This window comes from Argentina silus (assembly GCF_951799395.1).
Source record: "Argentina silus genome assembly, chromosome: 1".
Classification (NCBI taxonomy): Eukaryota; Metazoa; Chordata; class Actinopteri; order Argentiniformes; family Argentinidae; genus Argentina; species Argentina silus.
The window spans coordinates 25,714,835-25,731,026 of record NC_139655.1 but is presented as its reverse complement, the minus strand read 5'-3'; the positions used below and the strand labels follow the sequence as shown (position 1 = coordinate 25,731,026).

The 16,192-nt window shown below is 40.4% G+C and overlaps 1 protein-coding gene across 1 annotated transcript in view; it reads right to left on the bottom strand.

Moving 5' to 3' along the window:
• The window catches only part of kcnip4a (potassium voltage-gated channel interacting protein 4a), a gene marked incomplete at both ends in the record, with an annotated part of 134,540 nt that extends 121,326 nt beyond the window's left edge, over positions 1-13,214 (bottom strand). The window contains one exon of the mRNA XM_083666707.1: positions 13,154-13,214. Within this exon, the coding sequence (XP_083522833.1) occupies positions 13,154-13,214 (61 nt within the window). The remainder of the gene's footprint in view (positions 1-13,153) is intronic.
• Positions 13,215-16,192: the final 2,978 nt, after the last annotated feature.

Below are 16,192 nucleotides of genomic sequence, written 5' to 3'. Positions count from 1 at the left end.
CTGAGAATGCAGCTACGTCTGGCACCCTTGGGGTCAGTGGCTGCCTTGAGGATCTCTGCTTCAGCTATAGTTGCTGCTGTTTTCTTTTCCAAACCTAATGCTTCTAATGATGTATATATGCATGCTCTCTGTGCTTCCATGGTGCTGTCTCTACGTCTAAGTGTGCTTGATCTACTTTCATTGGCCTTTCTTCAGCAGGCGTATCGTGCTTAACCAGCTTCTGCTCTAGTGTGAGCAGCATTGGATGAGCTGCTTAAGTGATGTTATGAGCCTGAGGCATGAGACCTGGTCTCATATGTGGACTTCTGCTCCTCTGCAATGTTGTGTGGAAGGAGAGGAGTACCTCTGTGAGCACTGCTGTAGTTGTTGTAGACTCTTGTAGCAGTAGCTGTAATCAGTTCAATCTGTGGTAGTCTTGCCCGCATTGTTTGATCATGACATCGCAATCGTATGCGGAAGAAGGCAATTCCAGGCAGCATGCATAACACTGACAGTATAGGCCAAGACAACTACCAGAGAATAGTTTAGCAATAGCATCGATGACAACAAGAGGGCTCAATGAATATCAAACATGTTGTGTTATAAAAACATTATCTAGGCTAATGAGCAAATGATGATGAGCAAATTATAGTTTTTTGCAGCTCGCACCAACTATTTTCTTTACTCACACATTAAAGTCAGATGTTCGCAAAATGCGACCAAATGGTCGCACTCTGGAGCCCTGTAATGACATGGTACCTGTAAATACCAGCAAACCACACACACACCCTTTTAAGCCCTCAAGCAATGCATAAACAACAACACTTAACAATGCTTTTGAATAATATGTTTCTTGTATGGGCGGGGGGGAGGAGCTGAAGTGATATTTACACCCCACTCTTCAAACATACTATAATGGAACACACACATCCAACACAATATGCTCATCTACGCCCCTGCTCTGAATCGCCATACGGTATTGTGAGAATAATGCTGCAACACATTAAGTAGGCCATTACCAAGAGCATCAGCTTTATAACATTACACTGACCTCAGCTCCTCAATGAAACAAGATAGACAGAAGACATTGAACGCCAAGAGCATTCTAGAAACAGACTCACATCAGCAAATTGTCTGCAACATTGCAACATTAAAGAAAGGTAATTGTAATTCTCTCTATTTCTGTATGTGTGTGTGTGTGTGTGTGTGTGTGTGTGTGTGTGTGTGTGTGTGTGTGTGTCATCTTGCCCTGCTCCAATGTCATTGTGGTCAGAAGCCCTGTGGCTGTCTGCAAGTCAGTCAGTGGGTGGCCACAGCAGGGCCAGACAGACGAAGCATCAAGGCGTGTGAATCTAGGCTGAGCACATTGCATCTCTCTCACTAACTCTTTCACAAACTCTCACACACCCACATACTGTACCAGCGCAGTGACCTTGTCCTCCATCAAAACAACAGCTAAAATTAGCAGAACACAAGAGGGGAATAGCAAATAGTCTCCTGAAATAAATCACCTGCAGTATTCAATCTAGAGTGGTTCTGGAGCCAGGCAAGCATTGAATTTAGTACAGAGAAAAAAAATGTCACAGAAAAATGTTATTCAATGGTTAATAGAATAATCATTTCCATCTTTTGATTTTGACAAATGAACACTTCACTAAGATATGCTTGATTTGTTTTGTGGCTATAGAGACTTGAGACGAGAAACTAATACCATTACCTTTTTGACCATATGTACTGCAGTCATAGGATACCACAAAAAACATCCTTACACAATAGAATGCACAGAACACAGAAGTCAATGTCAGGGTCAAGTTAAAAACAGAGGCTATGTTACCATAAGGATAGTGTGCAACCTATTTTACTGCTGAGTGATCCCATGCATCCCATTAGACCTCTTAGTATTCTGGAGGTTTGAGATTGAGGATTAAACCTAAAAGAAAAGGTGACTGTTGTTAGGGACCTAATAATGAATACAATTATGTGTCAATCAACTATTTTTCACCATGGAATATTAATTATGCACTGATGGTAATTATTTTGCAAATTAAAGGTCAGCATTTTATAACGGGAATTGTCAATACTCTTGGGAGGAGGCAATTCAGCAAAATGGAAGTGGATAGTGGGAGCAGTGCAGTTCAGGATGGTCTGGTTTACCCGATTCCCTGTACCCTTTTCACCTGTTTAATGGAGCATTGCATTAAGAATTGAGTACACACACACACACACACATACACCTTTTCTTGCTCTCCTCCCCTCTCTGGATATGTGCCGTGTTCAATGTGTTGGAATGCCTCCATAAATTATTCAGCTGCCCTGCCTGCTATCTGAAGATAACAAGTGCCGCTTTGCCGGTCAGCATGTTCTAAAGACGCTGTACAAGCAAGCATACGCTGTACAGGCGCCTGGGGATTTAGGGCAACTTCTGTGTAGGGGCGCATGTCATTGTGACAATGGAATGCAAAACAATGTAGTCCTACATATAATACATAATGGGGGTCACAACCATTTTTCTCCCTTTTCACAGGCTATCTAAGGCTATCTTGTGCCTCTGGGACTACAATTTACACAGGAACAAATCCACATAAGGAATTAATTAATGTAGCTAATACTTGACAGCACTATGGTTTAGCAAATTACATTATACCTGTCAAAATAATTTAGTAGTTTTAAAAAAAAATGTCAAATAGTTTTCTGACGGTGAGATATAGCAATCAGTATTGCAGAGCTTTGCTGACAGTCTATATACAGTGTAAACATTCTGGAATACAATACATTAAGTTTATTAATCCATTCATCCGAACTAATCAACATTCATTTACATTTATGGCATTTAGCAGACGCCTTTATCCAAAGTGACTTACAACAAATACATTTGTTTAAGTAAGTGAAGCATCTATCCATCAGTCATCATAAGATAAAGTAATCAATACTCAGACCAGGGGCCATAGGCAGTCACAATGCTAGAAGAAGGATTTTTTTTTTTATTAACAGGAGAGAAACTTGTACAGGGGGGTAGTGGGGGTGAAGAGGTCTTTAGGAGGGACCGTTAAGATGTAGCCTGAAGAGATGGGTCTTCAATCTACGGCGGAAGATTGGTAGTGACATTCTCTTCCAGAAACATGTGGCCTTTTAAGTTGAAATCTAACTCTAACCCTAACCCTATGTCTAAGAATAACTTGCACAAAGTAATGTGTAAGCCCATTAGATCAACAAGGAAGAGAGCATTGACATCCTGCTGATACAGTCTCTTATCGTCTTCAATTTCAGTTTATTAGTACAGTAAAAGGTTCAGAAGTCTGACTTATATACCACTTCACATAACAAGATTTAAACAAATGTTTTAAAACCACATAGTATAACAATGCATTCACCAACACAAGTACACTTTTACTCTGTTTACTCTGTACTGCCACTGGATGTCAGTATTGCAAACCATCACTGTTTTCTTGAAACAGTAACACCATGATATTTCGGTAACACTTCATATGAAATGGATATACATAACTTAACATCTGACATAAACACTTCATAACACCATCATAAATGTATGTCAGCCTTTTATAAAGTATCTTTGTAACATCTATGTCCTATATGCCAAAATAAAAGTCCCCCAAATTTTCGGTCAGAATTTGCCTCTTCATACAACAAATTATTGGCCTTTGCCCCTATCCCAATTGTGTAACAAAAACAATTGATATAAATGCGTACTTGAGTTGAATGTGGGTTGGATGGAGCTCTCGAATTGAAGGTGAAGTAGGCTACAGCACATAGGCCAGCAAAGTGTTCCTGACATTAGCGAGTACTATCTAGTTCATTTCAGAGAACAGTAACAAATACATTTTACCAGTAGAAGAAAGAGATAATTATATAGTTGCACAAATGTATGTTTTAATTTTCATCGTGTCAACCCATTTATCCAAAATAGACTGTAAGTCTGAAGGACATGCATATTGCAAACAATTATACAGTTGAAGAGGGAAGCCATGCTGGACTAAGATAGTGATCTAAATTACAGATTTCTGGTCAAGAATGATATCAGTAGCATTGTTGGGTGCAGCAGTGGGTGTGTGTTTTGGCTGAGAAGGACTTACAGGGATGGGAACAGGGACAGACATGCCCCTCCAACTGGTCCCGTTCCTCCCATCCAGTGCCCTGAGGAGAGGTGCAGACCCGCCCTCGCGGATGCCACATCATACATATCTCTGACGCCATCTCACCTGGAGTTCCCTCATAAGCATTAATAGATTTCATCATACTAGACTACATCACGTATTTTTACTACACAAGGAAAACATCTAATAAGTCATACACATAACAAGACCTGCATCTGAAGGCATTTCTAGGTAAATACACATTAGCTTCTCTGTTATCCCGGAGGAGAGTGTACCAAAAGTAGTAGTGAGAGAGCAAAATAAATCAAATCAGTTCAACTAATTTAAGCCAGAGTTGGCACTGTTATTCTGGTGTAATGGCTCAAAGGCTCAAACCATTATGACAATATTAACAAAATAAGCTTGATATTTCTTTCATGGGATCACTACTGATTAAACACAGTCATTACAACCACAAGGAAGCTTTTGAGAACTTGAACGTTACGTACTGGGCCTTTAAGGTACCCTTTGTAAAGGTTTTATAAATGGTTTATAATTAGTTAATCATTCTTAACCAATGTATTATTCAATTATAAACCATTTACAAATAGTTCAAACATATTAGTTTTGATTGTTCGATATTCACTTGGTGTTTGCTAAATTGGGAGCTTGCAATTGTCACTTATTAATGCTTAGACAATTAACCCTGATGTGTCAATATTACAACATTATTTGCAATGGTTGTGCAGTTGGGAAAGTTATTTCCTGACTTGTGGGGATGATTCGGCTGGCACCAAACTAATTCAACACATCTTTAAATACAATGTGAAGATCTCCCCAAGTACAGTACAGCTGTCACCATGTTTTTGCCCAATGGCCCACATCAAATCCTGATGTCCTTGTCAACACCTTCCTAATTTAAACATGTCCACCATGCAGGTTCCCAGATTGTATTTGTTTATATATCTGTCCACTACTTACCCCTCTCTGTGTCACCAATGTGTGGTTAGTGCTCTGAGCTGGTTTGGGTATATCAATGAGTAGACCACATTGATAATTAAGTCATGTGAGTTCTGTTCTATCCTCTGTACTCATGTAGAAAACCTCTGACCATATGTCTTTATTAATGAGTTACCAATATTTATAACTGATGAAATGTCACCTTAATGTCCAGTGAAACACTGTTAACCATTCATTAATGAGTTATTAACATTAATTAATGAGTTACAATAATAATAGTATAGTAATTGAACATGCACAGTTTTATTTTGGTTGTGGAAATAGTTTAAAGGTGGTTTGGACGATTTGCTGGGCAGCTGAAAGAAAGTGAGATAGTAGGATGGACCAGTGCATAAAAGATGGTCAGAGGGTAGTATATAAGCAGATAGATGAGAGAAAGTTAGAAATACTGTTGGTGTTATTGTTCTCTTCAAAATAAGAGTACTGCCCTATAAAGTTGTCATGCTGAACTGTAACCAGAGAATGATACATAGTGACTTGTAAATTGTGTCCCAGTCGCAGACCAAACCAACTGACCTTCAACATCATTGCTTAAGACTATGATTCTTAGCACAGTGTTAGACAGTGCACAGCCTATGCATTGTCTCTTTCATTCTACCACCAAGCCTCCACCAGTGGCCTACTGCATGCTCCACCTCCTGCCCAGCCCTTCTTGCTGTCACCACCCCAGGTGCTACCCCACAGGTACCTGTAGAGCAGTTGGTAAGTAAATTATAGTTTTTTTAGAAAAAGCTCATTCTCATTTTGTCCACATCTCCTGTGTCCTGTGACTAATATTGGTATTATTTTTCAGGCAGTGGGTGAGCACAACATGCCAGGCATTGACCGTGTGGACATATCTGATGTATCTGGAACCAGACCAGCCTAGTCCTCAGCAACCAGGTTGTCAGCACCATCCTTGGCCTGTGGCAGGACCTGCTGCCCTACGACAAGCAACGTGTGGTATTTTCTGCCTGGCACCAGGACAGGCTGATGACAGGGAGGTTCAGGTCGCCCAAAAAGAAGGCAGAGTTCACTGCGGGATTGGAGAGCATGAAGCATTGTTGCCAGTCGCTGCAGTCCTGTGCTGTCCAGACTTCCTGCAGGAGTTGGCCTCTACAGTCCGTTTGCAGACCTTCAGGGCAGCCAGATGAGGGGCGGGTGGAGCCAACGAGGTAGGGAAAAATTGCATTGCACCAAAGGCCTGGGGGACAGCAAACACTAGGGGGGTAGGGGTGGGGTTGGTGATGGGTGGGAAAGTAAAAAGTGGGCTATTGGTGAACAGTGGATGTGCAGGAAAAACAGGGGCAGGGGTGGTGCTGCAGTGGCTGTAGCAGTGGCCCTCCTCTTTGTCTGTGCCTGCCCTGCTTCGAGTTCCACCAGAGTTGGTGGGTTTTGTTTGATTCTGAAGACAGATGACCTCTGGCAGGGTTTGTTTTGAAACAGCCTTGTCGGCACCACCACTATCGTTTTTTTTTTGAGTGACCACTTTTGCAGGTCTCTGTGGCGTGTTCAGCTGTTAACCGAAAGGCTAGTGGTTCGAGCCCACCCAAGGACAGTCAGCTTTTCATAGACTCTCCCCACTGTCAAATCCTCTCTGGTTTGGCAGGATGGGTGGCCTACATTGAAGCCGAGGTTGTTCCATCCAACTAACCCAACTTGTCCTTGCAAGTTTGCTGACAAATGGGCCAATAATAGGTTACCAGGTGCAGTGGCTTAGTTGATCAAAGTGCTTGTCTAGTAAACAGGAGATTCTGGGTTTGAATCCCAGCGGTGCCTTGCACTCACAGCAAAATCCATGTTTACGCTCCACTTTCAATTCTCTTTTTATAAGCCTTTTTGGTTACAGGTGAGAGAGCACATTTCTTCTTGTGTTAAGGCTGTGGCTCTGTGGAAGGGATTCAAAGGTTGTGGGTTCGAGTCCCACCAGAGTCGGTGGGTTTTGTTTACTTTTGAAGGCAGATGACCTCCGGCAGGGTTTATTTGAAAACCTGCGTTGTCGCCACCTTCTACTCGTCTTCTTTCCTATCACTGATGTAGACAGATTTGGTGACAAAGACAGCGATTGTCTGATCTTCCAAGTGTGAATGGTGATCAATGCCCCTCTCTCCAATCGGGAATACTTATTTACAGTTCGAATGAGCATGCCTGGCGGACATCCTGAAGAAATCGCGCCTTACCGTTTGTCAATTCCTTTGCCATTCTAATGTATCTCATACCTACATCCTATTGTCGGGATGATATTTAAGGAGAAGGACAGCAAGATGTCCTTTGAGTTACTCTCCCGTGTTGTCCTTGACACATGTTAAGCGGACATAATCATGACCAGGTTCTCCCATTTAATGTGTAACGTTCACATGCATCGTTAACGACAAATAGCGTGAGTCATCAGCTTCAGATACTGGCTTGAGCGTAAACTCCTCGCAATCCGATTTATCTTAATGTGAGGGCATAGTAAAATAGCATTTTGCGTATTCTTAATGTATTGAGTTCACTTCATCATGCCCATAACCGTCTGAAGTTGTACTTGGGAATACATATGTATGTCTTATTCTCAACCCGTATTTTTCAGTCAATCCAGTGTAATAGCAATAGCAAATACAATGTCCCAACTGTGCAACCACTGTGCATTCAAATAATGTTGCATGATGACACATCAGGGTTAGTTCTCAAAGCATTTATATGTGTATTCATAAAGCATTAATAAATGGCTCCTAATTGCAAGCTCCCTATTTGGCAAGCACCAAGTGAATACCGAAACTAATCGAAATCATTGATAATTGAATAATACACTGGTTATGAATGTTTTATTAACTAATTCTAATGCACTATTGGTGTGGTAAAAAGGCACTATAGATGCATACACTGTTGGTTCAAAGAAAGTGTTACCAAAATGTGTTAAAAACATTAGATGGCCACATGCTACTCTTGCCTCTCGTTCTAATGTAATGTGTATCTTATTCTAAGTAATTAAATGGTAGAATTAAGACATTGATAGACATGGTAGTCTGCTGGATAAGCTGTATTGGATTCTAATGGGTATAAATCCTGACCATCTATTGTCCCTCAACTCATAAATATGCCAATCCTTCTACCGCTTCAATCGTGGGGTAAAACAGTTGCTTGTTCCATCTGCAATAGGCTACACCTAAACACCATGAAGAAATTAAACTGGATATTTTTCTGGGGGAAAAAAAGACATGTGCATCTCCAGTATCTCTCTCTGTCCAGCCAAAGCACTCAAAATATGCAGTAGCCTATTTGACAGGCTATTCCGTTGCACATGCAATGATTTCACTTAATTGCATGTGTGCTCCACATCACATATAAAACATGAACCCTGACCTTAGATTCAGGGTAAGATGATGATGAACATGTCACATTAGAACATTTATCATTGAGCTGGTGGGCTTCTGGTTGTGAATATGGTCTGGCATTTTATTCCTAAAAGAAATAGGCGGGCAAGCAATATCAGATGAGCATTCAGTATTCAGAATTCAGTAGAATTCTATGACTGACTGTAAGTTTAACTTGGCTTCAGATAATGTGGTCAATCCTTATACAAACTGGGTACAAGTACAACACATAAACAACACTTATGAATTAGCCATCTGAGGACAAGCTTTGCCACTCAGTGACACCGCCTGTTTGGCACCCCATCTAAGGATGTAAAATGGAGTGAATTTGTGGCATAAACAAGCTTAGGGGTGAAATCTAAACATGAAAGGGAGTCCATTTCTCCTTTTGGCCTTTAGCGATCATAAACAAACGCCTTCTGTTCGTGTTTCCCTGCGTGGTTATTTCTCCCCCACAGCTCTCTGACTCTGTAGCCTTCCCTATAGTATCTCTCACTCACCCTCTCTGTCTCTCTCTCCCTCATCTCCCTCCCTCCATCTCTCCCTCCATTTCACTCTCTTGCTCATCTCTGGCCTGAGTCCGACGGCAGGCGGCCATCCGAGCAGATGCTTCCCACCCTGGGTCCAGACGGGAAAAACAAAAGCTGGCTCCAAAGCAAACAAAACCTGGTTGAGAGACCCTGGGAGATGAATTGGAAAGTTCCTCCGTACCAATTAATCCTCACTTTCCTGAGGCCTGCTTTTTTAGGGAACAGGGGGGGGGGGCAGCATGCAGGTTATCAAAGCATTGTCAAAGGGCAATAGTGTTTCTTTGACTCCTTTCTGAGTCATGGAATGGTATGGTCTTCACAACCTTAATGAGTCACTCCCACATTCAATTTCCTTAACATCCTTCCTCTCAACCTCGCTTAAAGGGATCTGATCTGTCACAGTTTGATTGGTGAAAGTCAATAGGTGAAAACTATTCCTTCACTTATTCTACCACATGCAGATCAATAATTTGCTAACCGAGGGGAGAAAGGTAGCCTATTTGAACAGGGCATAGCTTAGTAAAAGTGTTGTCTCCAGAGTGCTGATGAACTGATTAACTAGATTAACCATACACATCTCTCTCTCTCTCTATGAATACTAATAATTCTTAGAGTTTGACATTAGTTTGTACACACAATATTCTTTGCAGTCTGAAGACACTGAAAACTTCAGATCCATGATCCACTGTTCCAAACTGTCGAAATAATTTTCTGAAATACAAAGACATACAGCTCTATTGTCTGACAGATTGAGGGCAGGCTGTTCATCCTTCGAACTTCCACTGTGAGCTCAAGAACATTGACTGACAAACTGGGAAGTTTCAAAGACACCCTCAGCTCTCTCCTCATGTGGTCAGCTCTCCTCTCCTTTCAGAACTCAAAGCTCCTGTCTTGCAACAGACGAAATGGTATACAGAACTGAACAATGTTTCCCCAATGGCCTTCCAAAATATAGACTTTTGTATGTACACCATCTTTTGAACCATTCTGAACTTCTACATCTATTTAGAAAGGACAATACACAACAAATACAGTATCTCAAAATATTTCCATTACCATTTTCCTTCAAAGTCCCTTAAGATATAAGATTTTCCAACTCAACAACAAAATGAATGCTATGCTGAGTGACAGCATTTGTATGGGATAACTCCAACATTGAATAACCCTAGATTCAAATCAGTCTTCAATAACTCTCTTGACTCTGGAGAAACATTTCCCTTTGAAAATGTACATGTAAATAAAGGCAATCCAACTGTTAATGAGATCAATGTAAAACTTGCCTTGTCTGAGGTGTTTGTAATTTGGAAATTTGTTTGCATGTGTTCAATTAAATAGACAGATAATATTTGTTCTAATTTGTAGGGAATTTGAATAACAAATCAATGTTTGCAGTGTGATATTGTTCCTACTAATCATACAGAACTGACTAGTGTTAGCAGGTGTCTAGTTTATTGCTGCCACAGGATCTGTTTATCGGTAACCTTTATTAATCTATTCCTATTCTATGGGTTTTGTCCGTAATCATGCAGCATTGACAGTACAGCCTGCTAACAGTTAAATGTGCAGAGCTGGCTGATACTATTGGAAGTCTAGTCGTAAAGGAGCTAAATGGGATTGTTATAGGCTGCAACTATTGGTTGGAGGGTAGCCAAAGCATACAACATACTGGCTGAATTAGCAAAACCCAGTGTGAATACCAATGCACTTCATAATTATTAATGCAGCAGTTTGTTTGTCTTAAATCCCATTTGTAAAGTGATGCATATGTAACAGATATGTTCTGAAACGGCTAAAGAAAACATGCTAATATGGTGGCAAGGCCCCCTAACTCTCTAACTGTACGTGTGCAATACCCACACTAACTGTGTCATTAGATTTTGCTTGTTTTGTTTCTTATCTGTTGACCACGATCTGCCTCTGTTCATCTTACAGGATGAACAGTATTATTTACCCAGCATTTCTGTAGACTGTTAAATATTTAACACTGCTGAACTCAGCAAGCCTTTACTGTTTTAAATGCAACCTTTTGTTCAAATGTACCAGTCAGCAAGACACTGTGGATTTATTTTTCAAATTAATCCAGCTTTATCTATTTTGTAGAATCATAACAATAAATAAATAAATAAAAAGTCAAACTAACACGTTAAGCAAAACTTGCATCCACAGACAACTGGAAATTGTATTACGAGCATTCTTGCATTGCTTACTGTATAATGAGCATAGGTTACTCTATGATTCTAAGCAGGGCCGTGCACAGACTTACGGAAGAATAGGACCTAGCTTTTAAGGGGGAAAAAAAGGAAAAGGAAAAAGCATCCAGAGCCCAAATTCTCTCCTCTGTAAAAGTGTTTGATTCGATTTGGTTTGTGTTCTAAGAGAGCGCTGAATATGGCACTGTTGCCAGGCACAGGTATTTACCTGGGAGACCATCTATTGCCATATACAGTGTCTCTCAGGATATGGAGGCTGTGGTGGTGGTAGTGGTGGTGGTGGTGGTGTGTGTGGGTGGGGGTAAGAGAGGGAGAGAACTGTGTGCTGGCTTTCAAGACATCTAGACTGTCTCCCCTCTCTTGTTCACTCCTCCTTGTGGATTTAACAACATTGGCTTGGTTTATGCATGGACTAGAGTTTCCAACATATTTCTCACACCAGTCTTTTCCTCTTAAATCCATGAGTGGCGAGTGGACAAGTGTATGCTTCAGCTTCAGGGAGAAGGCTAGAGAATCTGACCATCGTCCACTGGGACAAGGACTATCTCAAAGTTCTGCTATTTGAGTGACATGAAAAGCTGATTCTTGCATAGAATAAGATAATTAATTTGGGCATGAGTAGCCTACACGTAGCCTAGTTCCACACGACTGTATATTCAAGAAGCCCCTTAGAGGAATAATTAACTAGCAACAAGCAGTTGATACTTAAATTAACTTTAACAAACTTGCCTGAGAATTTATTAAACAACAATACATGCTTAATGTTGTTTGAGAGTAGCAAATAAAAAACAGTCAGAGACAATTGAGACAATCCATGAATTTTTGGAAAGGGAAATACATAAACTATACAGTTTGATTAGATACAAAGAACAAAGTGTATCTCTGAAGATTGGTTAGAGAAAGTTATTATCAACACACTTCCACTCCAAACAGATGGATTCCTTGAATTATACAAGCACTAGATAAGAAGTAGAACGTGTATCTCTGAAGATCGGTTAGGGAAAGTTATGATCAACACTGCAAACTGTTGGATTCCTTGAATCCTCCTCCTTTGCAAGGATAATTAGGACCCAATCATGTATGCAAACACTCTAAACAAACATTGACCTGTATAGAGGATAATTAGGCCTACCAGTTAACTGCTGTTCAAGCTTTGAGAAAAGCAATGAGATGCCTAAGGGGAAACCTATCAACTACAACGGAGTGATAATCAGTCTGGAAGGCAGCCAAGTCCACTGATTAGAGCAGCAGCCAGACAGGATAGGAAAATGCAGGTGCTCCGCAACCTGTGGTCAATCCCATACAACAACTAAAACATTGTCAATGACCTTCAGTGTCCAGCTTCTCCTCATCAGTTAAACAAACACACACTGCACTTTGAGGGACTGAGAGAACATTTGAAATGATTCCTATAAAAAAAAGGTGTTTCAAGGAAATCACTTTCCAAAGTCATCATGTACTAGTTTTGCTCAAATGATAACTACTGTACGTACGGGTAAAATCTACAGCAAACAACAAAGAAGTAGTGTAATTACAATTGTCTGAAAAACATCTCAACATCTAGCACCAGTATCAGTCATTGAATATTGCCACTTGAAATTAATTACCATTTAGTATTTCCAAGCATCTAACAATATGATTACTATTATTGTAAGATGTGTATGCATTGCTACAACGACTTCCAGTACGAAAATGGTGTCTGCCTGTTTTCATGAATTTTAATATCAAATGGACATTAAATACGTGGGAGAAGACAGCTGTCAAAATTGACCGGATGACTTAGAAGATGATTTGGTATTATCATTACTACGGCTTTTCAAATTAGACAAATAGTTGTAATGAAGGCAGAAGTACAAACATGACTCATTAAAAGTAACTTTGCAAACGACCATGCAAGGCGAGGCAAATTCATGCATCATTTGTTTGACTTGCAAACGGGTGATAGCGCTGCCCAAAACTGGGCAACAAACATGTAACCACTGTCCTACCAGTTGAAGATCCAGCCGCATTAACGCGGGCAGAAATGCTCTCCACTCTCTTCGAATCCATTGTTTTGTGAATTATAATTTTGATGGCTGAAATGTGTTCCGACTATGAAGAGTGGAGGTTAGTTGTTGCTCCCTTGCCAACTTGCGCTCGAGTCAGCAGTGGAGTCTCGCGAATGGCATTCTCCAAAACGAGAGAGGGGGGAGAAGTTGGGAGAGCGAGGGAGGATGAGTCAATTTTTAGATTGGAACAAAAAAGGTTGTTTGAGATTAATTCGTTGTACATAACCGATCAACATTGGTCTTTTTTACTGTTATGTAATATTCAGAAGTTTTGTAACGGAATATTTTAGTACACATACATTTGACAGCGTCACTTTCAGGTCTTGTATCTGCATCTTAGTCAAGGTCAACTACAGCATAACCTTGCCTGTTGTTTCTCATTATCCAAGGCGCCATTCTATACAGACCTTGTATGGACAAGTATTATACAGTGATACGCGAGACAGGACTCACAAGGAAATACACACAGTTTCATCCTTCAGTTGAGAATTCCTAGAATCTGTGCAGGAAACTTTGCTACAAAGTCAATTAGTTGGCATGCCTGAGGTTAGCCAACACACACACCAAAAAGCATACAAGAAAGCCAAAACTTGTTTGCACACATTAGCTCAGATAAGATACACACACGTTCAAGCACACATGCACACACACAGTTGAGTGACAAATAAAAACAGTTGGCAAATGAGTATAAAACAGTTCTGCCAGGCACCACTGAGAATAGACATATTTATCTCTATTCTAGACACACTGTCAGTTTACGAAAATACAATGGACAGCTTAAAGGTAATCATTGGTATGTAACAGAAGGCAATTTTACTAGAAGGCAAAACTTGCTGACACTATGCAAAATGATGCATTTCATTAAATTCCTGATTAAATACATTAAGACCTAGCTATATTTTCAATAAATAGGCCTACTACAGTACACAATCACAGTACAACTTGTGTGTCAACACTTTGGGGAGGCACTTGTGCAAATATTCATTATCAAAGGCATTAAATTCTGCAAAACATGCATAATCATACTTGGATTATTCATTAATGTAATCTCTAATTGCATAATGTATTTAAGTAGGAAAATGATACAGTACATGATGCTTGCATGCCGGTAGCACCGAGCATGGATGTCAATGTGCATACAAAAGGAAGTCCATGTGCATACAAAAGGAAGTCCATGTGCATACAAAAGGAATATCACTGCTAATACTATTCAACTATTTTGATCTATTTTAGCATTGCTGGGACAAGGAGTATGCTTTGCTGTGTCATAGCAACTACCCCCTCAAAATGCAACTGTGCATGATTCTGGCAGTAAACAGCAACTTCTTGACTCCACTTTGCAGTCGTCAGGTCTCAGTAAGAGAGAGTGTGGCCTAGGGGGTGATGGGACTTACGCTTGGGCTATTATGTGTGATGATAGGTCTATGTAACTCCAGACTAAAGTCACAGGATGTTGTAGATTATGGCATATAAAAAGCAGACCACAGGATTTAGAGATGACGAATTTGTTCAGCGATGTAAGACAGAGAATGCTCACAGGCCTGTCATAGACTTAAAATCATGCCCTACGCTAGAAATGTGGACCATAAACAAATTACACCCTCGAACATACCAAGTTCCATCCATCATGGGTAGAATATCATAAGAATTTCATAATACTGTTAATGAATACAAAATAATATCATGTAACACTCACTGAATAGAATAATATATAAATACTCAGGTCCCCAAGGATCAATGTTGCCTACCTCCTCGAGGAGTATGTAGCTGGATTGACCAGTAAAATCCGATCTTGTGAGTGAGATGGCTATAAATAAAATAACACCTGGATAGATAGATGGAGTCCAAAATCTGCACAAATACAGTACATTGGCTCAGGTAGTTGAGCTGATGGAATTCAGGGAACATTAATGGCAGCATGGCACCGCCATCACAGTGGGACAAGGACTGCCCTGTAGATGGCTTGATATCATTACAGTCAGCCCAGGAGCAGGAGCAGGGAGAGATGTTGGAAGAGCCACAGGTCAGCTATTTTTATATGGTACAGCTCCTACAACGGTCTATTTATTGACCTCTCAGTATGGACAGTATATGAAGAGTGAAAAATACTTCAACCCCTTTTTTTGGTGGATGTGTATCATTACCAAATAAGTAAATATTTGTAGTCTGTATGTTTTCACAGAGACTTTGTGGCGGGTTTGACCTGGGGAGCTGAATAGACCGACCTGTTTAGCTCTAATATTTAACATGTAGCTGCATTTGGACCTCTGCCCATTGTATTATGGCTCCCTGCTCTCAGCCATCTGTACGGCTGATCAGTCTGAATAGAATATGCACAAAGGAATCCCACTGCCTCCATTCTATTACCCTATTGAAAGCTACATCCTCACTGTAACCAAATAAGTAGGCTTAGTTCAATCTCAGTTTTTCTCTGATTTTATTATGTTGAAGTCTGAATATGGACGTGGGTCATGGAAAATAACTACAAACCTCTTGAATTCAAAACACAATGAAGAGAAAGTTGGCAATGTCGAAATAATGTACACAAATGAGACCATTGAAACACAGTAAAGAACATGGTCCGTTGACCCACTATAGCGAAGGGTCTTGAGTTACCAGAGACAGTTTACTCCTGCTGGACCGCAAGAGGTGACCTATTACCCAGGTAACATAGACAATGAAGTGGCGGCCCTTCATAAAGGTATACAGCCGTCCCAGTCCATCATATGTGAAGGTGAGGTCAAAGTTGACTGAAAGCTGATAGAGAGAGGCATCACTGACCATATTGCCCTTCACATCATACATATATTTTTTATCCTTATTTTTTTATTGGATACAAATACTCTTTGAGATCCTTAACCACACTAAAAAGATACTTAAGTTAAAATTGAACAGTGGCTGACCTTGTGGCCTTTTGTAGACAATGAGCCATGCAGTCAGTTGACCAGCTCTATATTTGTGTAATAGTTTTGCTGAAAA